Source organism: Cetorhinus maximus, chromosome 2, assembly GCF_964194155.1.
Source record: "Cetorhinus maximus chromosome 2, sCetMax3.hap1.1, whole genome shotgun sequence".
Lineage (NCBI taxonomy): Eukaryota > Metazoa > Chordata > Chondrichthyes > Lamniformes > Cetorhinidae > Cetorhinus > Cetorhinus maximus.
The window spans coordinates 33,177,684-33,205,239 of NC_135880.1; the positions used below are offsets into that span (position 1 = coordinate 33,177,684).

At 40.2% G+C, this 27,556-nt stretch overlaps 1 protein-coding gene across 5 annotated transcripts in view; it reads left to right on the forward strand.

The window, feature by feature from the left end:
• Positions 1–27,556, forward strand: part of erbin (erbb2 interacting protein) — a 322,194-nt gene that overhangs the window by 212,315 nt on the left and 82,323 nt on the right. For all 5 annotated transcript variants that reach the window (XM_078562777.1, XM_078562787.1, XM_078562807.1 and 2 more), the window contains exons 7-13: positions 1,558–1,621; positions 2,290–2,364; positions 5,033–5,177; positions 7,713–7,785; positions 8,033–8,162; positions 10,815–10,930; positions 21,446–21,515. In XM_078562777.1, coding sequence (XP_078418903.1) covers positions 1,558–1,621; positions 2,290–2,364; positions 5,033–5,177; positions 7,713–7,785; positions 8,033–8,162; positions 10,815–10,930; positions 21,446–21,515 — 673 coding nt within the window. The remainder of the gene's footprint in view (positions 1–1,557; positions 1,622–2,289; positions 2,365–5,032; positions 5,178–7,712; positions 7,786–8,032; positions 8,163–10,814; positions 10,931–21,445; positions 21,516–27,556) is intronic.

Sequence of the window (27,556 nt, forward strand, 5' to 3'; positions counted from 1 at the left end):
GATTCATCAGCTGAGGGGGGATGGTATGTGGTAATCAGCAGGGAGTTTCCTTGCCCATGTTTGACCTGATGTCATGAGACTTCATGGGGTCCATACTCAATGTTAAGGACTCCCAGGGTAACTTCCTCCAAATTGTATACCGTTGTGCTGCCACCTCTGGTGGATCTGTCCTGTCGGTGGGACAGAGTATGCCCAGGATGATGATGGTATTGGTCGTGTCTGAGATATTGTCTGTCAGGTATGATTTCGTGAGTATGACTATGTTAGACTGTTGCTTGACTCATCTGTGAGACAGCTTTCCAAATTTTGGCTCAAGCCCCCAAATGTTAGGAAGGCAGACTTTGCAGGGCTGACAGGGCTGGGTTTGCTGCTGTCATTACTGGTGCCGAGGCCGATGCCGGGTGGTCTGTCCATTTCATTCCTTTTAGACTTCATAGTGATTTGATGCAACTGAGTGGCTTGCTAGGCCTGGAGTCACATATAGGTCAGACCACGTAAGGATAACAGATTTTCTTCTCTGAAGGACATTAATGAACCAGATGGGCTCTTACAACAATCGACAATGGTTTCATGGTCACCATTAGACTGGCTTTTAATTCCAGATTTTATTATTTAATTTTAAATTCCACCAGCTTCCGTGGTGGCTTTTGAACCCGTGCCCCCAGACCATTAGCCTGGGCCTCTGAATTACCAGTCCAGTGACATTACCACTGCACCTCCCCCAACCGTCACCTGAAGCTGCTTTCCAATTTGCACATGGTTAATGGTGAGCAGCGTTACCCTCAATTATTTTGACAGTAAATTCTGGCCCATTGCACTTAGCTAATCAGCTGTCACAAATCCAGGACTCATTTTGAATTTTAACGTAGCTGCCTACAGAATTTCCCTGTCATACGTATTTTGTCCAAACTGGAAGACCGTTTGAAAATGTTTTTTTTAGTGAACAACCTATTGATCAAGATTTGACCACTATGACCATCTGAACAGTGGAGTATCAGTACTTTTTGCCATGGTGTGTGGAAGGATTTACATTCCTACTGTCCTTGTGTGAATCTTTTTTTTTAAAAAATGCATTCTTTTGGGCACTTTAAAGCTTTGACTCTTGCCGTCTGTTTCAAATTACAACCTACTCGCAATGTCAGAGTAACCTGATCACCTCATTGTAAATGAATGAGAGTTGAAGCTATAAGTATGGTTCGGTTATCTGAGGTGGACATACTTTCAAATTATTTTTTTAAAAGCAATTGATACTGTTTGATTGCTAGCATTCCGTTGGATGATTGATTTGATCAAAGCAGCTCCATTTTGTTTAGAATTACAAGACTTAAAAAACCATGTACCAAATTTCCCATTAACCTACCATGTCAGTTTTGAAGCAGTTGTACTTGAAATAACATTGTTGAGTTTTTTTATATTGACAAAGTTAACTATCCCAGAATAGAAATTTTTTTAAAAAGCTTTAGGATCTAGATATCCGGAAGCCGTATCTGTATGCTCTGTTTCATGTCAACTGCCTTGTTTTCCAATATCTTACTTGTTGATCCTTGATCTTTGTAGGACCATGAGCAGACTCACCCAGTTGGAGAGATTAGATTTGGGAAGTAATGAGTTCACAGAAGTGGTAAGTAGTTCAAGAAAAACTCAACCAGTGCACCTCTGTGATTTGTAAAGCAATTAATTGGCCCATGGTTTTTGATAGTTTATGGAATGCCTCCAAGAACAGGAAGCATTGAACAGGATGATTTATTTGAATTGTAGAATGGGCTACCAAAAAAAAAATGGACTTTTGGAATTTTTTGCAGATGAGAAGTTAAGAGCCTGGTCTGTATTGGAAAAGAGTTTGTGAACATGATTTACAAAGTTAAGAAGATTGGCAGCACAGTGCTTTTATAACCAAACTCTTGGCCAAGATAAATGCAGTGACTACCTTTTTGTTCCATTGAAAATCTCTGGTTTCTCATGACGTATGTGCAGATTTGTATTTCTTTTTTAAAAAGGTCCCTTTGGTTTAAAAGTAATCGAATTAAATTGCCTTTTTTATTTGTTCATGTACGTAGCCTGCTCCATTTTAGTTGTAAAATAATTCATCTTAACCTGCCTTGCTGCTGCATATTTTCCAACCTTTTTTCAACCAGGGATGTCCTTTCCAAGTAGGCAGATTTAGTTGCCATCTATGATCGAATGTTTTAGAAAGATAAACCACTGAAGTGTTATTTAAAAATATCTTTTTGTATGTGTTCTTGTACGTGTATTTTTAAAAATGTGTCTTTTGTTCTGTTTCCCTATTAGCCTGAAGTATTAGAACAACTGACGGGACTGAAAGAGTTTTGGATGGATGGCAATAGACTTGCAATGCTCCCAGGGGTATGTGTTGTGCTGTGTGCTAATTGATGCTGCACTAATGTAGGAATTTAACCATAATCATAACGTGAACATCATATAAATTTAATTAGGTGGAGCTAAACTGGCAGCCCATTAAAACCTTGGATTAGACCACAAGCACTAGATCTATACTGACAAATGTTCCCATAAACACACTGCTAATTCAGGTTGACAATGAGTAAAAATAAATATGTGGTGTGGTGCATGGTGGGTTTTGAAAATAAAATCATTGTTCTGGCCACCTTATTTTATTCAGCAATTTTAGGCCAATATAATTCTATTTTCAAATTCACCTGGGGAGAAAGCAGAGCAATGGCACTAGGTCATAATGCTCATTTGGGGAGACGGTGCAGACACGATGGGCCAAATGGCCTCCTTCTGTGCTGTCATAATTCTGTAATTAACAGGAAAACTATGGTTGATCGATGATTCTACTTTATGGGCCAGATTTTTGCAGAGTTGTGGAGACTCCATAGAACTTTAAAAATGGCAAGTAGGACATGGATTTGGAAGTACCACCCCATTTCTGACACATCCCATTTTCATCAGTAGGAGAAAGGGGGTGGGGAGTTACTCACACATGAGGGAATCCCAAACTCTGAAAAGCCATTTGAACTCAGTGCTGAGCTCAAGTAGACTGTAGTTTTGCTATGGCAAGGGCCTTAACCTGCAGTATGGGAGTAATGAATTTTTAAAGAATAGACATAAGTACTCATGGAGGGTGGATAATGGCTGTAGAACTGTCAAGCTGTGGTGCTTTTTAAATCCCCAGCCCTTTAAAAATTAACAAAATAGGCCCCTATGCCAGGTGTTGAAAAAATACTTGGCTGCTTTCCACAAACTTAATGATCTCATTTCAGTGTGGGGTTCTAAATTCACAGATTGATTGACAGCTCAAAGGTTATTAAAGGATTAGCTGTCTCTTTGGAGTTATGAATAAAAGTCTGTTTGTTTTTTTTTAAGGGGTTAAGTACTTGAGGGAATTTAAGAGTTTTGAATAGGCTTTCACGAATGGGAGTATCACAAATATATTTTTAAAAATATATACTGAAGGCTGTCAAAGATATTTAGGCCTTTATTTTATTTAATCTCAAAATGGCTCCTTAGGTCTGCCCATGGTAGATACTGGGTAAATTGCATGGAAGGTGTAAGGGCAAAGGGTGGTGGGTGGGGGCATGAGTTGGCATGGAGGTAGCATGGTGAGTAGTTGGGAGGGTGTGAGGGGCCAGGGCTAGAGAGCCTAAAATCTAAGGAAACAAGTGTGACTCCATCCCATCCCTAAAGAAGAAACATTGACATTTGCAGAAAATCAAGCTTCTGGAAAGGTATTTGCATTGTCCTCTTTTTGTTAGTTGTATCTTTTCAACTTGCTGGTTTCATAAGAGCATCAAAGACACTGTAGCAAGATTGTGTTTCATATATCAAGTGTGTTGATATTGTAATGATTCCAAACCAAATTCTGCACATCTTTCCAATCCCTAGAGGTTATTTAGCAATCTCTGCTCATTTATGCATATGCTTTTAGCGTCAACACTCTCTGTAGTTTAAATCGCATGAGTAGTTAATCATGATCTATATATATTTGATCATCTCGTTAGAGGTTTTTTGAAGGAAAGTGCTCCTTATGTGAGCAGCACTAAGGAGTTAATTTTTCTAGATTATGTATCTTTGCATGTTAAAAAGAAAGTAACATTGGGAAATTTTATCTTAGTAGTAGGTAACAGGAGAGTTTTATAATTATTTGGCTTCTAATAACCACAAATGGGTAGAGAATTCTAGTATATAACAGGTTTGCTGAACTATTTCATTATACCTGGATCATTATTCTACCAAAGAAGCCTATACTGGAAACCATTCTTTTCACCTGCCATGCTCGAATTTTTCTTCTCCCAAAGAATAACTATTGTTCCTAAAGGGACATCCTATCAATTTACTGATTCAGTAGAAGTTGAACTTCAAATGTGTGTTTTACCTGACCCTGGTGGGAACTGATATGACACTTGAGGTGAAACCCACTGTACTCAATAGCAGCTGAATTTGGGCTCTAATTTTAAGCCGTGCTCCTGATTAATACTGAATTGTGGTGGGGCTGAAGAAATGATGCGCAAAGTCTTGAGCATCAAAACTCCAACAGGAATGTCAGGTCTTTGGTAAATTTAGAGTTTTGGTTGTTGTTCTGCTCTGTTTCTTCTGTCCACTTTCTGCACTCCTTTCTTAAAGGTGTTGGCTCCTTGCTATGGTATTGTTCCATGGGCACCTGTTGCCCTCCACTACATCTGCAAGAACTCATTGCTCATGTGTGAGCCTGGATGGTGAGTGTTAGTGAGTTATTCAAACTGGAGATAGCTATAGCTGACCATGATCATATCTGATGCTCATGCGTAGTTTCAGCAAGGTCTGTTCTTTTTTAACTCCCTTCCCTAACCAAAGACATCGAGGTCAGTTTTAGTACTATACCATAGTCCTAGTTTGCACTCAGCTTGATTAATACCAATTGGTGTTTGAACCTGGGGCTTTCCTACTGTGTTTGTCTCAGCTAATCAACCGTAGCAGTTGAACCATCAAAGGAGCTCTTAGTTGGTATGACCGCTCAGTGGTATAGATGTGACTGAATGTTAAATTTCAATTTTATTTATTTTTCTCCTTACAGTTTATTGGCAAATTAAAGCAGTTGACCTACTTGGATGTTTCCAAAAACAACGTGGAAATGGTTGACGATGCCATATCAGGTTGTGAGAACCTCCAGGACTTGTTGCTGTCTAGCAATGTGCTCCAACAGCTACCTGAATCCATTGGTTTGTTACTTTTAAGTGAATAATGTATGCATGAATATTTGAATAAAGAAGTGTTCTATATCTAAAAGTATAGTATTAGCAATACTTAATTGTACTTTGGTATAAATTTAACTGGAATATTTCCAGTGTCTGACTTAGTTTTATTGGCATTTAAATTTGTGATCCACTAGGGTATGTTTGAAACAATAGTATGAGGAATGAGAACAATTTGAGTTGCAAATATTAAATTAAACTCTTAATTTTAAAATTTAGGTAAAGTTTTATAAATTAAATACGTCAGCTGTTTAACATCCCGCAAATTTCTTTTAGAATGTAAATGCCAGAGAATTCTCTTTGATGCCCAAGACAATAGTTTATTTTTTAGCAAAACTAATTGAATAAATTGGAACAAGGCCATCATTGCAAAACTCTTTCGATTCAACTAATGGTATCTGCTGATGCGTTATGGTAAAACATGAAAACTCGCTGTAACAACTCCCATATTTATAAAACCTATTGCAGGGTACATTTTTATGTAAACCTTCGTGCCCAAGTTTCCTTTCTGTTGCTAGTTTATCACTCCGGCTAATGTTTATTTTGATTTTTTTTCCCTTAATGCCTAAGAGTAATAACTCCTTCACAATTTTAACCCATATTTATTGTCTTCTGGACACATACCACTTCATCCAATAGGCTGTTCTGGAGAAAAAAAAAAGCCAAAATCTTGAGAGGAGGGAATAAACTTGTTGAGAAAACCAAATGCGAAAGCGAAATCCAGCTCATGAGGAAAACGCACCCAAGTTCCTTTTATCTGAGAGTAAATCACGCAACCTGGTATTACCCCTACAGCTCTTTGAAGGTGCAAATCGAAAAATATAAATAGTGTCAGTTATAGTATCACAAAGCAAAGAACCTATAGCTGGCAGAAAATGAGAAAAAAATTAAAATGGTTAATAAGATGAAACTAGGTTCAATTGAGACTTTTTCGTTATCTCTTAATCCATGTTTACATTCATTCTAGACTGCCTCCCCTCTTGAGCTATAAAGCCAGGAAATCCCAGTGCAGCTCCATAGTAACCAATATGTTTTTCTGCAGTGGTCACATCTTGAAATAATAAAAGCTACAGTATTGGGGGTTGGAGAGGAGAAGAGGATGACGGGTTTTTTTTACTTCACTGAGCTCTTCAACTTTGAATGCTATAATTTATCTTAACTGTTTTTCACCCAACTCAAGTCCTTAAGGGCTGCACAGTAAAACTAAATTGGTGGATTTATGCGTGAATTTAAGCCTTTTCTGTTGAGTACTTGAAGACCAAAAAATGATTGCTGTGCAGATCGCTGTAAACTTTGCCAGACTTTGTGGCAGTTAAAATCTTGGCATATATATCCAGAACAGGAAACTACCAACTAAAGATGTAATATTAACCCGTGATTAACTCATAAGGCCACATGATGCGCTGCAGCCAATTCTGGTCTTTGTACCTTTTATAATAAGGAATTACAAAATCAGAAAAAAGTAAAAGGATGAAGATTAAAGTGAGCCTGGCTAATGGGTTGTGAGGAAAGAGTAGTAGCTTAATTTCAGCCTGTGGGACAGGAGACAAGTATGAAAGAAATCTATCAAAAAGTTAGTTTTCATAGAGCTTGGATAAGCATAATGACCTGGACTTTATCAGAAGCGAATGAACAACACTCACCATTCATTGTGCTTTCAGCTGTGCACAGACTTTTAGTGAGCATTTGTGAGGCAATTTAGGATAATTAGAGAGCTATTGTAAAGCAGTGCCTTCTGCAGGGGATCTGGCCATGTGTGAGCAGGGAAAGCAACAGCATGTCTCTTCAACCAATCAGATTGAGGAATCCTTACTGTGAGCCAGTCTAAACCAGGAAGTATGAGTTAGAATATTCAATGTAAATTCATTTTCAGCAAGTAAAATTAAAAGAGAGATAAGAAAATGTTTTTTAAAAGTCTCTTCGTTATACATTATTTCTGGGAATTAAAACAAAATAAATCTGAAGGAATGAGACTGCCCAATTATAAAAATTGTTTTTTTCAGTGCCAGAGAGGTTTAGAAGTAATTAAGCCTTGTCACCCTGTCAAAAAAAATTCATTTATACTTGAATGGTCAAGCCCGAATGTTTTTCCAGCATGTTTAGTAGATAAGGAATGCCCCTCAAGTGTCTAAAGCTGAATCTATTGGCGGGATATTAGTGTAGTTTGGAGAAGAGCATGGCATATCGAATAACAACTTCCCGATTTCCACATTTAACTCCCCATGTGTGGATGAGTAAATTGCTGTGCTATTTATTTCATAAGGACAGTCAGCCATGACAGCCTCATTGTCACTACTACTGCAAAATCTGGCCATTAGCAAACCGTAAATTGAATATGGATGAACCACATGGTATTTTCATATCCCTTGTCTTTCTCCTTATGGTGCTGTCGCTAGAATTTGAACATATTGAAATATTGTACAGTTTTGAACTGAAATTCTTCTGGGGTCTATTGTGCACCTCTTAATTTCTTGATTAATGATTCATCACTATTATTTTCAGGTTCTCTTAAGAAGCTAACTGCTCTCAAGGTGGATGAAAACCAACTAATAAATTTGCCAGATTCAGTAGGAGGGTAGGTATTTCAAATTGGTAGAAAATTAATCTGTGGCACAGGTAGATTATTTTAAACAGACGTCCTTGTTTAGGTAAGAGATGATTTTGCACCCTATTTGCTTGTCGTAGGAGTCCTTGTCAAAGGAATCATTTGTCAGTAACACATCTTTTCCATGGTTTAGCCTATATGGAATGTTTTTGAGAGAAGTGTGTAAACAATACATTCTTAGTTATGTGCAATGAATTATGTATCTGTGTTTCTGTAGGCTTTCATGTTTAGAAGAATTTGATTGCAGTTTTAATGAAATTGAAGCTCTACCTTCTACAATTGGGCAATTACAAAATCAAAGAACATTTGCAGCAGATCATAACTTCATAACAGAACTTCCTTCAGAGGTAACTTTAAATTATCAACTTTAACTCTTGCTTTATAAACAAAACTTGAAAATTCCTGTCATTTTATTGACATCTGCACTCAATCTTTTCCTGTACATTCATAAATTTGTTGAAAATCTGTTACTTAAACAGAAATTAAAATTTGACTTTGGTAATTCTTTGAGACATCTCAGCATGATGAAATGCTACATTACTGCAAGTATTTATTTAAAATGCTGTAGTCTGCATTCATAGCTCAGATGTTTTATTACAAAGTAATTATCTTGGATTCAGCAATTCAAACTTTTTTATATAATAAATACTGATTTTTTAAGTGCTTGCTAGATCCTATGCCTGACTATATCCTATATGTTTAAATAGCCTACTTTGACAATATTGGATTCCTAATTATTGGTTAAATGGAAATGGAGTGAAGTTTTATAACTGGAAAATGGAATTAAGGTAGAGATCAATTATGATCCAATTCAATAGTAGAATAGGATTAAGTGGCTGACTGGCCTACTCCATTTTCTATGTTCCAAACACATTGTGAACGTCTGTGGTTAACAACTTCTTAGTTTACTTTGCAACATATTGTACTGAAAGGGCTAATTACACTAGATTTAATAAGAAAGTTGTTTATGATATACTGCCATTGGAGGCAGCCCAGAAGGTTCACCAGGCTGATCCCAGGTATGGATGGATTATGAGGAGAGGTTGAGTAGGTTGGGCCTGTACTCATTGGAGTTTAGAAGAATGAGATGCGACCTTATTGAAACATATAAGATTCTTAGGGGGCTTGACAGGGTAGGTGCTGAGAAGGTTTATCCCCTTGTGGGAGAGTCTAGGACCAGAGGGCATACTCTTATAGTAAGGGGGCACCCATTTAATACAGAGATGAGGAGGAATTTCTTCTCTGAGGGTAATGAATCTGTGGAATCCTTTGCCGCAGAGGGCTGTAGAGGCTGGGTAATCAAGTATATTCAAGTCTGAGATAGACAGATTTTTAATCAGTAATGGAATCAAGGGTTTTGGGGAAAAGGCAGGAAAGTGGAGTTGAGGATTATCAGATCATCCATAATCTCATTGAATGGCAGAGCAGACTCGATGGGCCGAATGGCTTCCTGCTCCTATGTCTTCTGGTCTTATGCCACCCAACGTCAATAATGTTGTCTGTGTCTCCAGAACTAACATTTTTACAGCCACATAAAATTTAAATTGAGGATATATCTTGGTCAGGTTGTCCCTACTGTCGCCTTGTGCCCACTCTGCATCTTTGGTTAGTGTATGAGTGTGAACTGCTACATATTTAACATCATTGCTGCTCCTCTGTGTTCTTTCTCAGCATCCAGTACTGAGCTGCTTTGCCTTCATATCATTCCACACATTCAAAATCCCAGGTTTGAGCTCCAGACACCTTGCCTTTTGCTGTTCTCAACCTTAATTATGTAATTTGCTATGGGTTTGAATCTGTCATCCTGGGTTTCTTGACAACAGGGTGTAGTTATATAGCATCTTTAATGTAGAAAAGCACCCAAGGCAACTTTTAAAGTCTGTGAACAAATAGATGCCCTGTTTATCTCTACTAAAGTATTAAGTTTTGTGCTAAATTTAAGTGTTTAGCATTATAAAAACATACCTCACTATTTGCTTTAGATTGGAACCACACAGATGGAATTTGTAAACTTTTATGTTAATACATCAGATTCCAAGAGTAAAATAGATCTTCTACAAAAGAAGCAAAGAATCTGCGAGGCTGGCTGCAAAGTCAGACTTAATACCCCACTTCATATGTCATATCCTTAATGGACCTGCCTGCCAAAAATTTATCCAAGCCTGTCCTAAAATGTAAAATGTCCTCTGCTTCCACTGTACCATTTTACATATTCTGTATAGTCTATATGAAAAAGTTATTTCAGTAGTTACAACAGAGTTGCAATATTTCCACATAAGAATGTAAAACTTCTATGGATACTGTTCATTGAGGAAAATTTTTGAATGCAGGATTTCATAGGTGTAGGTTACTGTCCTGCTGATTAGTAAAAACATTTTCACTGAATTATCTGCTAAAACCACACATTGGAGATACAAAAATATTGATATTTAATTTTGTTCTGAGTTTAGAGAGAGCTATGAAGGTGAAGGGGGTCGTCATACCTTGTAGGAAATTTGAGCTTCTTGTCCTCTTTCCAGGATGGAAATCCCATCTAAGCAGATTAGTTTGAGATCACATGACATAGTGAATTTCTTGGAGTTAGCTGAGGTTTAACTGCACGGTGATTAAATAAAGGCAAAACTTTGTGATGTATTGGAATTCATCCAGTGGTACAGAATTAATTCCACCATTTCAGCTCTGTACCTTTCTGAGCTGTTTATATTGTGCTGAAAGGAGCTGTGTCTTTGAAATACCAATTACATGTTTGCTGTGTGGCTGCAGAGCCTGCAAAATGGCCCTCCTTATCATTTAACCTTCATGCTGTCTCTGATGCTCTGCTACATAATAGTTAAAACAAAAATTCCTCTGCAATTTATGAATTCATCTAAAACACCAAATTACTGTCTTGTAATTTAATTCCAGCCTGTGTCTTTGTGTTGGTTAAACACCAGTGCTTTAACTTATGCTGTTCTAATGTAAATAAATGTCTCAAGTTGTAATGATTTGATTTGCCTCAGATTGGTAACTGGAAGAATGTGACTGTCCTGTTCCTTCATTCCAACAAATTGGAGTACTTGCCTGAAGAAATGGGAGAAATGCAGAAACTGAAAGTCATTAATCTCAGTGACAACCGGTCAGTGTTCTGAATTAAGCGATTCTTGACAGAAATGCAGATGATTTCCAAACTACTTTTGACTGCAATTCAAACAATTTTAGGAAAGATTATATGATTCATTCTTTTGCAATTTTTAATACTTCCAGGTGTGTAATTTAAATTTCAATGTAGACATGTTCAAATTAAGCCTGTCTTTGATTTTTTTTTAAATGTGCTTAAATAGAATGATGGAATAAATGTACCACAATGTGTAGAGTAGTGAGATGTTGCAGTAATTTTGGAGCAGGTTATATTTAGATATTTCCATTCGTATTACAAATGAGAATCTGGACATGTTTTGCATGACCCATGGACTTTGACCTCCTCAGATTCTCGTGGAAGTTAATTGTTTGCTTGTCACTTAAATATCTCGTCTCTTGTTGATGGGGGAAAAATGATGTTTGTTTTGAAAGTATGATGCTTCAAAGCGTGTGATAAGTTGAGCTGTGCGAATTTTTACATGGAGCAGCAGAGGGTAGGAACACAAAGGAGATTTAAAGAGACTATCTCAGCTATATTAATATCTGAATCTTATCTTTTATTTTTAAGTAGAGTTTATTACTACTAGTAATGTTAAGCGTTAGCAGCATTTATCAGTATTAGTAAAGCTTTATTAATAGTCGTAACATTGTGTGCTATGTGCGAACTCCAGGATGCTTTGTGTCCTAGATAGCCATTCGTGCAGGACGTGCCGTTAGCTGCAGCAGCTTGAGCTCTGGGTTTTGGAACTTGAGCAGCAGCTGGCGTCTGCAGTGCATCTGTGAGATTGAGAGCTTCATGGATAGCATGTTTATAGATGTCACCCCTCAGCTTAAGAGTATGCAGGGAGTAAGTGAATGGGTGACCACCAGGCAGTCAAAAAGGAACAGGCAGGCAGTGCAGGAGTGCCCTGAGTGCCTGCCACTCCAACCAGTATTCAGTTCTGACCACTGATGAGAGTGATGGTTCATCTGGGGAGTGCAGCCAGAGCCAAGTCCATGGCACCACAGATGGCTCAGCCGTACAGGGGCAGTACAAGGAAGACTGAAAGAGCAATAGTGATGGGTGATATGATAGTTAGGAGAATATATAGCCATTTTTGCAGCTGCATACATGAATCCAAGATGGTGTGTAGTCTCCCTGGTAAACGATATCATTGAGCAGCTGAAGAGCACCCGGAGCATGGAGGATGAACAGCCAGCAGTCATGGTCCACATTGGTACACATGACATAGGCAGAAAATGAGATGATGTCCTGTAGTCAGAATTTAGGGAGCTAGGTAGGAGAAAAGCAAGTAGGACTTCAAAAGTAATAATTTACAGATTACTCACGGTACCATGTGCAAGTGAGTATAGAAATAGGAGGATAAAGCAAATTAATGTATGGCTGGAAAGATGGTGCAGGAGGAAGGGCATTAGATTCTTGGGATATTGAGACCAGTTCTGGGGAGATGGGACCTGCACAAGGCGGATGGGTTGCTCCTAAATAGAGCTGGGGTTGAGTTCCTTGCAGGGCATTTTGCTTGCGCTATTGTGGAGGATTTAAAGTAATTTAGCAGGGGTTTGGGAACCAGGAGAGAATATCAACAAGGAATACCAAGGTGCACGAAGTACTGGGAAAGATAGATATCACTAGAAAAAGGAATTTAAGTTAATAGATGTGGTGAGAGTAAAGAAGAAAGTAATAAATCAGGTACTGTGCATGCATGTGAATGCACGGAGTGTGGCAAATAAGATAGGTGATTTACAAGCACAGATTGCTATATGGAAATACAGTATTGTGGTTATAACAAAGACCAGACTCAAAAGAAGACAGGACTGGGTGTTAAATATTCCTGGATAGAACTTGTTCAGGAAAGATATGAAAGGAAGAAAAGGGGGAGGGTGGCAGGATTGATTAAGGAGAGCATTGCAGTGCTGGAGAAAGAGGAATTTACCCAAGGGGTCAAGGATCAGAATCTATTTGTGTAAAGCTAAGGAACAAGAGAGGTGCAATTACATTGTTCGGCGTAGTCTATAGGCCTCTAACTAATGTGAAGGATGTAGAGGAACGAATTACAGAGAGGTGCAAAAATTATAGGGTAGTTATAACGGGGGACTTTAATTATCTAAATATAGACTGGGATGCTAGTATTGTAAAGGGCAGAGAGGGGCAAGAGTTCCTAGAGTGTGTTCAGGAAATTTTTCTACAGGAATATGTTTCCAGTCCAATGAGAAAGGAGGACCTAGTTCTTGAGAATGAGGTGAGACAAGTGGATCAAGTGTTAGTGGAAGAACATTTAGGGGACAGTGATCATTGTATCCTAAGACTTAGGCTGGCTGTGGAGAATGACAAAGAACAATCCAGAGTAAGAATAATTAACCAGGGGTAAACCAACTTCGATGGGGATAAGAATGGACCAAATAAATTGGAGTCAAAGGCCGGCAGGAAAAACTGTAGCTGAACAAAGGACTACCTTCAAATCATGCGTAGTTCAGTCACAGTCAAGGTATTATCCCTTGAAAGGGAAAGGTAGGGCAAACAAATCCAGAGGCCCCTGGATAACAAAGAGAGAGAAACTAAGATAAAGAAGAAAAAATGTGCTTATGACAGATGTCAGATAGAAAATACATTTGAGAACCAGGCTGAATATTGGAAGATCCAGAGGGAAGGTGAAAAAGCAAATAAGAGAAGCAAGGAGGGAACTTAAAAAGAGACTGGCAGTCAAAATAAAAGTGAATGCCAAAGTCTTTTATAGGCATATAAATAGTAAATGGGTGGTAAAGAAGAGGATTAGGGTGGATAGGAGCCAAAAAGTGGATTTACACATGGAAGCAGAGGGCATACATGAGGTATTAAATGAATACCTTGCAGCTGTCTTTAGTAAGGCAGAAGATGCCCACCCCAGCTATGGTGAAAGCAGAGATCATTCAGGCATTAGAAAGGTCTAAAATTGATAAGGAGGAGGTATTGAATAGACTGCCAGTACTTAAAAGCTAATAAGGCACCAGGACCAAGTAGGATGCGTCCAAGGATACTAAGGGATGTGAGAGTGGAAATTGCAGAGTCCTCCTTAGACGCAGGGGTGGTGCCAGAGGACTGGAGAATTGCAAATGTTGCACTCTTATCCAAAAAAGGGTGTAAAGATAAGCCCAGCAACTACAGGCCAGTCAGTTTAACCTCTGTTGTGGGAATTTTTTAAAAATTCATTCACAGGATGTGGGCTTCGCTGGCTGAGCCAGCATTTATTGCCCATCCCTAGTTGTCCTTGAGAAGGTGGTGATGAGCTGCTTTCTTGAACCGCTGCAGTCCATGTGGTGTTGGTACACCCACAGTGTTGTTAGGAAGGGAGTTCCAGGATTTTGACCTGGCGAAGTGAAGGAACAGTGATATATTTCCAAGTCAGGATGGTGACTGACTTAGAGGGGAGCTTCCAGGTGTGGTGTTCCCATGTTTCTGCTGCCTTTGTCCTTCTAGATGGTTAGTAGTAACGGATTTGGAAAATGCTGTGAAAGGAGCCTTGGTGAGTTCCTTCAGTGCATCTTGTAGATGGTACACACTGCTGCGACTGTGTGTTAGCGGTGAAGGGAGTGAATGTTGGTGGATGTGATACCAATCAAGTGGGCTACTTTGTCCTGGATGGTGTCAAGCTTTTTGAGTGTTGTGGGAGCTGCACTCATCCAGGCAAGTGGGGAGTAGTCCAGCACACTCCTGACTTGTGCCTTGTAGATGGTGGACAGGCTTTGGTGAGTCAGGACGTGAGTTCCTCATTGCAGGAATCCGAGCCTCTGACTTGCTCTTGTAGCCACAGTATTTATGTGGCTAGTCCAGTTCAGTTTCTGGTCAATGGTAACCCCCAGGGTGCTGATAGTGGGGTTTTCAGTGATGGTAATGCCATTGAACATCATGGGGCGATGGTTGGATTCTCTCGTTGGCGATGGTCATTGCCTGGCACTTGTGTAGCATGAATGTTACTTGCCACTTGTCAGCCCAAGCCTGGATATTGGACATGGACTGCTTCAGAAATAATAATTTGGAACAAAATTTATAGTCACATAGGCAAATGTCAGTTAATTAAGGAAAGTCAGCATGGATCTGTTGAGGGAAAATTGCGTTTAACTAACTTTCTGGAATTTTTTGAAGAGGTAACAGAGAGTTGATGAGGGTAATGCAGTTGATGCAGTGTACATGGACTTCCAAAAGACATTTGATACAGTGCCACCCGACAGACCTACGAGCAAAGTTAGAGTTCCTGGAATAAAAGGAACAGTAGCAATATGGATACAAAATTGGGTGAGTGACAGGAAGCAGTAGTGGTGAATGGATGCTTTTTGGGCTGGAGGGGAGGTTTGTAGTGGAGTTTCCCAGGAGTCAGTGTTGGGGCCCTTGAATTTCCTAATCTATATTAATGACTTGGTCCTTTGTGTACAGGACACAATTTCAAAATTTGTCAATGATGCGAAACTTGGAAGCATTTTGAACTGTGAGGAGGATAGTGTAGAACTTCAAAAGGACATAGACAAGTTGGTGGAATTGGTCGGCAGGTGGCAGATGAAGTTCAATGCAGAGAAGTGTAATGTGATTTTGGTAGGAAGAACATGGAGATATAATATAGAATAAAGGTACAATTCTAAAGTGGGTGCAGGAGCAGAGGGACCTGGGTGTATGTGCGTATAAGTCATTGAAGTTGGCAGGACAAGTTGAGAGATCAGTTAACAAAGCATACAGTATTGTAGGCTTTATTAATAGGGTCATAGAGTACAAGAGCAAGGAGGTCATGTTGAACTTGTATGGGGCACTGGTTTGGCCTCAGCTAGACTATTGCATCCAGTTCTGGGCAGGTACAAGAGAGAGTGCATAAAAGATTCATGAGAATAGTTCCAGGGATGAGGAACTTCAGTTATGAAGATAGATTGGAGAAGTCAGGACTGTTTTCTTGGAGAAAAGAAGGCTGAGAGTAGATTTGATAGAGGTAAAAATATGAGGGTTTGGAAGATCAACAATGGAGCATCCACAACCCTCCAGGTTAGAGAATTCAAAAGATTTATAAACCTTTGAGTGAAGTAATTTCTCCACAGTCCTCAGACTGTGCCCCCATGTTTTAAACACCCTGACCAGTGGAAACAATCTGTCAATCAAGCCCCTTCAGAATTTTGTAGATTTCAATGAGATCGCCTCTCATTCTTCTGCAGTCCAGAGAATATTAGCCAATTCACTAAGCCTCTTGTCATGGGACAACCCCCTCGTCCCAGGGAGAAATCTAATGAGCCTTTGCTCTACTGCCTCCAATCCAAATATATCCTTTCCTAAATATAGAAACCAAAACTGCACCCAGTGTTCCAGATGTGGTCTTGCCAAAACCCTGTACAATTGTAGCAAGACTTCTTTATTCTTGTACTCCAATCACCTTGCAATAAAGGCCAATCTGCCATTTGCTGCTTTAATTGCTTGTTGCACCTGATTGCTAACTTTCTTCGTTCATTCTACATGCACGCCCAAGTCTCTTTGAACATCAGCACTTGCAAGTTTTATACCTTTTAAAAATTGTTCTGCTTTTCTAATTGCAACCAAAGTGAATAACTTCACACTTCCTTACATGATGCTCCATCTGCCATCTTGTTGCCTGCTTACTTGACCTGTCTATATCTCTTTGCAGTCTTTCCGTGTCTTCTCCACAACTTATTCCTACTAAGCTTGGTGCCATCAGCAAACCTAGGCACTTTACACTGTCTCTTCATCTAAGTCATTAATATAGATTGAAAATAGCTGAGGCCCAGCTCTGATCCTTGCGCCTCTCCACTATCCACTGCCTTGAAAAAACTTTTTTTTTTCTTTGTGGGATGTGCTGCCCACCCATAATTTCTTATGTTCAGAGGGCATTTAAGAGTCACATCATGGCCAGACCAGGTAAGGATGGCAGATCTTCTTCCCTAAAGGACATTATCGAACCAGATGGGTTTTTTGAGGCAATCGGCATTGGTTTCATGGTCGTCATCATCAGACTTTTAATTCCAGATTTTTATTGAATTCAAATTTCACCATCTGCCATGATGGGATTCGAACCTGGGTTCCCAGAGTATTGCCCTGGGTCTCTGGAATGCTGGTCCAGTGACAATACCACTATGCCACTGCCTCCCCATTATGCCTGCTCACTGCGTTCTATCCATTAACCAATCCTCTATCCATGCTAACATAGTACCCCCAAATCCTTGAGCCCCTTTCTTGCCTACTAACCTTTTGTGTGGCACTTTATTAAATGCCTTTTGGAAATCCAGGTAAACTACATTTACTGGTGCCCCTTTGTCTGCCCTGCTACTTGCATCCTCAAAAAACTCTAATAAATTTGTCAAACAGGATTTCCTTTTAGTAAAATCATGTTGACTTGTTCTGATCATATTTTACTTTTCTAAGTGCATTGTTAAGATTTCCTTAATAATAGACTTCAGCATTTTTCCAATGACTGAAGTTAGGCTAATTGGCCTGTAGTTCACTGTTTTCTCACACCTTCCTTTCTTGATAAAGGATGTTACATTTGCCAACTTCCAAACTAAGGAATTTAGGGAAATCTTGTCTAACACATCCACTACTTCTGCAGCTCTCTCTTGTTGAGCCCTAGGGTGTAGGGTATCAGGTCCCAGAGCTTTGTGAGATTTCACTCTCAAGTTTCTCCCTACTTTTTGTCTGCTGATATTAATTTCCTTAATTTTCTCACTCTTTTTAGTCCCTCGGTTCCTCTCTATTTCTGGAATGCAACTTCTGTCTTCTGTGAAGACAGACACAAATGTTTGTTGAATACCTCTGCCATTTCCTCATTTACCTCCATACCCTCCAGTCTATTTACCCAACTAACCTTAGCCAATTCTCCCCTCGCACCCGTCTAATTGGCTTTGTTTAATTCTGTTTCTTATTTGTGATTGGAGTATGTCACTTTCAAACTTAAACATGGAATTGAATGGTATTATGATCACTATTTCCCAGTAGGTCTTTTACTGTGGCATTACTAATTAACCCTGCTTCATTACATAGCGCTAGATCTAAAATAGCTTTATTCTGAGTAGGTACCATAAGGTGTTGCTCCAAGAAACTGTCACAAAGGCATTCTACAAATTCATCTTCTGGACCACTCTTGCCAATTTGATTGCACACTCTATATGAAGATTAAAGTCCCCCACAATTATTACATTGCCTTTGTTACAGGTGGCAATAATTTCTTGTTTAATGCTCTGCCCAATGGTATATCTATTGTTAGGTGGCCTATAAACTACCACCACCAGTGTTTTCTGACTCTTGCTATTCCTTAATTTCTACCCATACTGATTCTACTTCATGACCTTCTGAGGCCATATCTTTTCTCACTAATGTCCTGACGTCATCCTTTGCTATCAGGGCTGCCCCTCCTCCTTTGCCATTCTGCTTGTATTTCCGAGATATTTCCCAACCTTGATCACCTTGTAACTATGGCTCTATAATGGTGATTAGATCTAAATCATTTACTTCTATTCGTATCACTAGCTCATCTATCTTATTCAGATGCTTCGTGCATTCAGATATAGAACGTTTAATTTCATTACTTTACTTCTAACCCCTTCAATGACCTCAATCGCTGATGTACAATTTTTTGCTGAACGCTCTGGCCCTTCCTGTCCCACTCTGCTTGTCTTTACCCACATTGCTGTACTGTTCCAATGCCTTGACCTTTCTCTTTGGGCTCCTAAATCTCCCTCCATCCAACACCACTCCTCCACACACACACACCCCCCCCCCCCCCCCCCCCCCCCCCGGCCCCCTCCAGCTTCCATTAGTTTAAAGCCCTGTCCAGAGCCCTAGTTATGTGATTGACCCCAGCCCAGTTCAAGTGTAGCCCATCCTAATGGAATAGCTCATTCTTCCCTGAGTACTGATGCCAGTGCCCCATGATTCAAATTCACTTCTTCCCACACCACCCTTTGAGCCGCACGTTTAATTCTCTAATCTGCTTGACTCTATGCCAAATGGTTTGTAGCTCAGGTAACAATCCAGAGATTATTACCTTCGATGTCCTTTGTTTTAATTTGGCCCCTAATTCCTCAAATTCTCTGAGGGAGAACCAGCAATGATGTTCTGCTATATGATTGGTTCCCACATGAACCACAACAACTGGATCCCACCCCCCTCCCACTTCAAGTTCCTCTCCTCTCTTTGTACCTCTGCACTGAATTCTCACCTGAACCAAATTCTCAACTACACACTCTGGCATAGTCTCCTCTTTGTGCATCCCTTTGCTCCATACTTACAGAAACTGTTTCTACTCATAAAAGGATCGAGAACGAGAGCCAATTGGCTGCCTTCTGCACTGTAACAATTCTGTGACCCACAAGCCCATCCCTTCAGGCCACATGGATTCATTTTAAAATTTAACTTTAGTTGGCACAAATTATAACAGAAGGAAGTGGGCCTAATTCTGCCCCTTCACAAAGTTGACCGGGTGCATATGTGTGATTGGGGGAGAAAGACTACAGCTTTGCTCTTGAGTGAAATTTGTTTGAAAGCATCAAGTATGCTTGTGATAGCAAAGTAGTTATTTTAGCAAAGTATTCAATGCCCAGAATCATCTAGGCGATGGTTGATGGAAAGCAGTGCTCCAGCAGTCCTTGGGTTCAGGAGACTCTGCCAAGAATAAACTGCTTATTTTTCATTCTGCTTTACCAGCTTATTAACTTTCTACTGTATTTCTATATCCTTTACTGTATTTTAGGGGAAGATGGTGGCATTGTGGTAATGTCACTGGAGTAGTAATCCTGAGACCCAGGCGAATGCTCTGGGGACGTGGGTTTAAATCCCGCCATAGCAGTTGGTGTAATTTTAGTTCAATTCATAAAACCTGGAATTGAAAGCTAGTGTCAGTTCTGGTGCCCATGAAACTTTCATTGAAACCCATCTGGTTCACTAATGTCCTTTAGGGAAGGAAATCTGCCATCCTTATCTGGTTTGGATTACATATGACTCCAGGTCCACAGCAATGTGGTTGACTCTTAGCTGGCCTCTGAAATGGCCTAGTTAGCCACTCAGTTCAAGGGCACATAGGGATGGGCAACATTGCTGGCCTTGCCAGCGACGTCCACACCCCATGAAAGAATAAAAAAAAGTAAAGTATTTATTAATTATGATAGATGAATAAAGCCAGTCCCTCACTTCCTTCTACACCCTTATTTCTCATAGATGTTTACAGCACAGAAGGAGGCCATTCAGCCCCATCATGTCCGCACCGGTCAACAAAGATCTGACTATGCTAATCCCATTTTCCAGTGGAGGCTATTCCCTGGAGGCTATGGCAACTCAAGTGAATATCTAGATATTTATTAAATGTTGGAGAGTTCCTGACTCAATCACCCTTTCAGGCAGTGAGTTCCAGACTCCCACCACCCTCTGGGTGAAAAAATATCTCCTCAACTTCCCTTTTAGCCTTCTACCTCTTATCTTAAATCTATGACCCCTGGTATTGACCACTCTACTAATGGAAAAGTGCCTTCCTATCCACCTTACTTATGTCCCTCATAATCTTATACACCTCTATCAGATCCCATCGTAACCTTCGCTGCTCCAAGGGAAACAACCCCAGCCTATCCAATCCTTCCTCTCAGCTCAGATCTTCCAGCTACACTAGCTATTTAGCCAACTCACCTCTCCTACGAACAGTTATTGCTCCAGTGCTTTTAAAAAGCACATCAATATTTCATTGACATTCATTACTGATGGCCAAGTAAGAGACTGAAACCTTACTGATTTTTGGTGCGTGCATGAGTGAATCGAAAGTTGGAAAAATCAACTATTCCAGCGTGTGATCAGAATAACTGATGGTTTGGTAAGAAAGCAGCAAAATATTAATCTCTGTTTGACCAGATGATGGTCACTTGAATACTTCCATCATTTGTTTGCTGGGGGAAAGCAGAGTACTTGTGTGAGACCCCTGCCATGACTGAACTGACTTACTACTTGTACTATTACAGAACAAAATTGGCAGAGCTGCAAGTTAAAACACTAGTCATGCGAACAGCATCAGATGGTTTGTTAAATTTTGGACATCAGTTCAAGTTTCACCCAGTCCTCTGCATCCCCAAACAATGGCTATTGTCTGGATTATCAAAAGAGGACTTGTTATATGTATGTAACAAAGTTTAGTTACTGTGCCACGTTACTTTTTCTGATCAATGCAAAGCCATCCTTGGGAGTGATTGCTTTAAGTTCCTAAACATTGTATCACTGCTCCATCTGTTGTTCCATTTCAGAACCCGAAGTGCCTTGTAATTTTTGGCTAGGGTAATCTGTCACTTCTGCATATTTTTGTTGGAGTGTTTTGTTACTGACCATTTTGACAGAACTATGTCTCTGAAGTAACTTAATAGCCGCTTAGTCTTATGCACCACCCACAAAAAATTGATGCCTTTGCAAGTATCAGGATGCTGTTATCTCAAAACACTTGATTCAATCTATAATTTATGTTATGAATTAAATTACTGTTTTCCTGTTAAGTGACGCAACTTAATTATGTTTCCTTAGGTTAAAGAATCTGCCATTTGGCTTCACAAAACTGCAAGAACTAACAGCCATGTGGCTGTCTGAAAACCAGGTGAGTCAGTGCACCCAATTTTTAAATTACACCCCTGGAAAATTAGAGCAGCATTTTCAGAACGTTTTCAGAGAAAGAAAGGTCAGTAGGATTTACAAGTAAAAATAGATGTGACCTGCTTCTTAAACGTGTCAACATTCTAGCAGTTTTCTGGCTTCTGCAGAAAACCGCCATATTATATTTTAGATCAGCATGTTAATGAATAATAGCCATTGATATTGGCAGGATATTTTCCAGAATAATTTAAAATAGATGAAGTCTTCATTATTTTCCAGCTAGATTTTATATTCTAAGCACTGTCCAAACTAAACTCTCTCCATAATACTCGAGATGGCTCCTTTATTCTTCCTCTCCCTTGCAACACTACCCATGGGCATCCTTTACTCTTCTCTCAATTTCCCCTCTCCTCTACTGCTCAAGGTTCCCTGGCTCTAATAGTGGGTACGTATCAGGCCAAATTAGACCTTTCCTTATATCCCCTTATGCCTTCTCCAAGCTTATCTTGTCCATGAGATCCATCTCCTACTCCTTTGACCCAACTCCCACCAAATTTCTGACCATCCAACTGCTCTCCCTGGCTTCCATATTACCTAATCTTGTTAATGTTTCCTTCTCCACAAGCCCTTTTACTCACCCCTTCCCCTCGACAGACCTGCCTTTGACCCCCTCTGTCCTTATCAGCTACAACCAAATCTTCAACTTCCCATACCTCTCAAAGGTCTTTGAATGTGTTGAATGTCTTTCCTGCAACTCCATGGTTGAATTCCCTTCTTTGGTCAGGTTTCTACCTCATCCACAACACTGACAGCCCTTATGAAAGTCACAAATGACACCCTGTGTGACTGTAATTGTGGTAAACTATCCTTTCTTGACTTTTCTGCAGCCTTTGAGAAAGCTGGCCATGTTATCCAATACCTCTCCTCCATTGTCCAGCTGAGTGGGACTGCCCTCACTTGTTTCATTCCTATTTATCGACACATAGCTGGCAAATCATCTACCATGACTTCTGTTCCCTGCTCCCACACTTAGCTCTGGAGTCCCCAAGGATCTATCCTTGGCCTCATTTCTCATTTAACTGCTGCCCCTTAACGACATCATGCAAAAATGTGTCAAGTTCCATGTGTAGAGTCACAACAGCCACCACTCGACCCATTCACTGCCACTGATATGTTGCAATGCATGCTTGATATCCAGTATTGGTTTAGCAGAAAGTTCCTTTCATTAAATATTGACACGACTGAAAACATTGTCTTTTGCCCCCCTTGACAAACTCAGTTCCCTAGCCATCTACTTCATTGCTCTCCCTAACCACTGCCTGTTACGTGAAACACACTGTTCACAACCTTGGCGCCCTATTTGACACTGAACTGAGCTTCTGAGTTTACATCCTTTCCACCACCAAGACCGCATACTTCCACCTCTGTACCATCACCCAACCAAGCCTTTGTTATCTCTAGACTTGACTATTTCAATGCCGTCATGGCCAGCCTCCCAATTTGCAACCTCCGTAAACTCAAGGTCATCCAAGACTCTGCAGCTCTATCCTCTTTCAAATCAAGTCCTATTCACCTATCACCCCTGTGCTTTTCTGCCCTATACTTGTTCCTGATCTGGCACATCCTCAATTTTAAAAATTCTCAATCTTGTTTTCAAGCCCTTATATACCCTTGCCTTTCCCTGTTCTCTTTAATTTTATCTGGTCCTACAACTCTCCAAGATCTCTGCTTCCTTCCTATTCCAGGCTCTTGCGCATTCCTGTTTTTAATCAAGGCCCTCAGCTCTGAAATCCCCTCTCTAAAAATCTCTATTATTTCTCCTTTATGGTGATCCTCAAATTTAACTCTTTGACCATTTGCGCATCTATCCTAATTGCTATTTTTCTGGTTTGGAGTCAGATTTTGCTGGATAACAAAAGTGCAAAGCTGCCTGTACAGCATGGTGCCCATCCATCCCTGGCACTGTTTGCTCTGCGGTTTGACTATGCCCTTGACTGTTTATCTAATACCCCATCATGGATGAGCTACAATTTCCTCCAGCAAAGCACATGAAATACTGAGCTGTCCAAGGCCCTGACTCACTAACTGCAAACTCATAGTTGTGTTCAAATCCACTAGTGGACTCCCTCTTATCTCTGTAACCACGTTATTGAAACATGTAAGATTCTGAGGGGCTTGACAGGGTAGATGCTGAGAGGATGTTTTCCCTCATGGGGAAATCTAGAACAAGGGGGCACAGTTTCGCAATATGGGCTCTCCCATTTAAGACTGAGATGAGGAAGAGTTTCTCTCGGAAGGTAGTTAGTGTTGGGGATTCTCTACCCCAGTAAGCAGTGAGGCTGGCTTATTGAACATATTCACGGCTGAGCTAGACAGATTTTTTTGATCGACAAGGGAGCCCAGGGTTACTGGAAGCAGGCAGGAAAGTGGTGTTAAGGCCATGATCAGATCAGTCATGACCTTGTTGAATGGCAGAGCAGACCCAAGGGGCTGAATGGCTTACTCCCTGCTCACATTTCTTATATGTGAACATATGTTCTCTAATCCTCTGAACCTCCAAGGATTCTACATTCCTGCAATTTCTTGGCTGAATGTACATCTCCTACTCCTTTTGCTCCACCATTGATGGCCAGACCTTCAGCTGTCGAGGTTCTAAGGTCTGGACATTCACTCACTAAACCCCTGTGCCTCTCCACCTTCCTATTTTTGAAGACTTTTCTTCAGATCCATTCTTTATAACCAAGCTTTTAGTCTCCTCATTTGGCCTGATATAGATTTGTGTCTAATTGCAGCTCTGTGAAATGCTTTGGAGCGTGTTTCAAAATTAGAGGACCTGTGTAAATACAGGTTGTTGTAAACTGGAAACCAGAGTCCACTAAATATCCTCTGTGAGGTCGTCTCCCATTAGCAATGGAGACTCCCACAAATTCCTTGACAGCAAACTGGAGCAGATTCTTGCATGTTACCATTGGTAGCTGTTCTACAGTTGAATTGTGGAAAATCTATTTGAGAGTAAAATGCCAGTCAGGTTCCCCATAGATATACTTGTGTACATTTTCTCTGGGGACTGGGCAACATGATTATGACAATTTTGATATGATTTTGGCTTTTGTCTTTTGCAACATTTGATTGACTTATGCCAAGCTACTGATCATTGTTGTGAAAGAATTTGAGATCTAACTTTGGCTCAATCTCTGTATTTTAAATGTTTCAAGAGTCAATATTAACCTTTGTTTCACCAAGCATGGTGGAAGCAGCCTCAGCAATAACTTCCCAATTTTAAAATTGCACAAGTATATTGCATGATTTAACATGCTATTAAAGGTTAAAATGTTCTAATTACACTTCTTATTCATTTACCTGATGTGGGCATTGCTGGCAAGGCCAACATTTATTGACTAGGTAGCAAGGAACGCTGCCTTGAACTACTGCAGTTCATATGGTGAAGGTACTCCCACAACGCTGTTGGGAGGAAGCTCCAGGATTTTGATCCAGTGATGATGAAGAAACAGTGACATGTTTCTAAGTCAGGATGGTGTGTAACTTGGAGCTGAACTTGCAGGTGGTGGTGTTCCCTCGTGCCTGCTGCCAATGCCTTTCTAGGTCATAGAGATTGCAAGTTTGGAAGGTGCTGCCCAAGACGCCTCAGTGAATTGCTGCGGTGCATCTTGTGTATGGTGCACACTCCAGCTTCAGTGTGCAGGTTGCAGAGTGATTGAATGTTTAACTTGGCAGATGGGGTCCCAATCAAGTGGGCTGCTAGTCCTGGATAACGTTGAGCTTCTTGTGTGTTGTTCGAACTGTGCTTATTCAGGCACATGCTGTGTATGCCATCACAACATGATTTATGCCATGTATTTGGTGGGAAGGCTTTGGGGAGTCACTTGCCAGAGTATCTGACCTGCTCTTGCAGCCTCAGTGTTTATGTGACTGATCCAATTAAGTCACTGGTCAATGGCAACCCCTAGGATGTTGATGATTGGGGAAACTCAGTGATGCTAATACCTTTGAATTTCAAGGAAAGATGGTCACTGCCTGGCACTTCTGTGGTATGACTGTTACTTGCCATTTATCAGCCAAGCCTAAATGTTGCCCAGTTGTTGCTGCATGTGGGCTCGAACTGCTTCAGTATGTGAGGAGTTGTGAATGGAACTGATCATGGTGCAATCATCAGCAAAAATCCCCATTTCTGACTTTAAGGTGGCCATTGAAGATGGTTGGGCCTAGGACAATGCCCTAAGGAATTTGTTCACTGATGTCCCGGGGTGGAGTCAATTAGCCTTCAACAACCATAATGCTACATTCGGTCAAATGTTGCCTTGATGCCAAGGGCAGTCACTCTCTCACCTTACTTCTTGAGTTCGCTCCTTTTTTCCATGTTTGAACCAAGGCTGTAATGAGATTTAGAGTTGCGTGGCCCTGACAAAACCCAAACTGAGCAGTGGTGAGCAGGTTATTGCTGAGTAAGTGCTGCTTGACAGCAGTGTTACTGATCCCTTTCATCACTTTACTGACGCTTAAGAGTAGATTGATGGGGCAGTAATTGGCATTTTGCAGACATTGGCAAACATCTGTCAACGAGCACTTTTCTCAGCAGCACTTTTAATATGCTTGGGGCTAATGTTGGAATTATTCAACTTTATTTTGAAGCAGAGAAACTCAATTTTAGCAGTTAAAGAACTTGCGCATATATACTGTGTACTCCGTTTTGCTCTCATTACCTAAGGAAGGCTGTGCGAGCCTTGGCGGAAATGCAACTAATGCTCACTAGGCTGATTCTTGGTATGAGGGAATTGTCCTATGAGCAGAGATTGAGTAAATTGACCCTTTGTTTCTTGGAATTTAAAAGAATGAGTGGTGTTTTCGTTGAAACATACAAAATTTTCAATGGGCTTTTTCGGGTAGATGTTTAGGAAGCTAGAACAAGGGGGTACAGCCTCAGAATAAGGGGTTGGCTGAGGAGAAATTTCTTGGTTCAAAGGGTTGTGAATCTGTTTTTGATTTACTACCCCAAAGGGTTGTGGATACTCAGTTGGATGTATTCAAGACAGAAGTTGATAGATTCTGAATACTAAGGAATATGAAGGGATATTTGGAGAGTATGGGAAGGCTGCTTCCTGTATGTTCACTATAAGTGAGATGCAGTGTTGTAAATACAGCAGTATTTTAAATTCTTCTAAATTTATCACAAACTTTGGATTGCAAGTGTTTTTCCACCACCCAGATTGCACAATTCTATTTTTAAAAAAATATATAGATGGTTTGTTCTTGGTTAGTGATCTGCAAACTTTCAGATCTCAAGTCACAAATATTATACCTTTTATATAAGTTGGTGAATCTTCCAGTTAAAGGTAATTTTAATATTTGGTTGTGGGTCAATTTTGTTCCTCTTTAAAGTCAATAACTTGTCCTGAGGTTTTTCAACATTCTTTGAGATGAAATGTGATGCACCATTGTAATACCATGGCAATACTTGCTGTTTGGGATATCAAGATGCTGACTGACTTTTTCACAAACATCCAGCCCCTCAAGCCTGTTCCAAAAATTCAGCGAGATCATGGTCAGTTTGTAACATTACTCCATTTACCTGCCTTAACTCCAAATCCCTAAACTCTTTGGCTAGCAATAATCCATCAATCTTGGATTTAAAAATGTTAAATGATGCAGTTATTGTGGCAGAGAGTTTAACACTTCTACTAATCTTTGTGTGAAGAAGAGTTTCCCAACTTCTCTGCTCAATGACCTGGCTTTGATTTTAAGGTTATGACCACCCTTGTCCTAGATTACCCCAGAAGAAGTTTCTCTACCCTATTAAGTCCTTGCAAAATCCTAAAATCATTAATCAAATCAAAGCATAATCTCTGTATTCCAGGGAATACAAGCCAAGTTTATGTATTCTTTCCTCATAATTTAACCATTGGACCCCTGGTAACATTCTGCTGAAGCTGCCCAGCTCTCCTTCCAAGGTCAATATGCCCTTTGGCAGGTGCCCAGAATTGTAGACAGTGCTCCAGATGTTTTCTAACCAGGGCTTTGTTTAGTTAT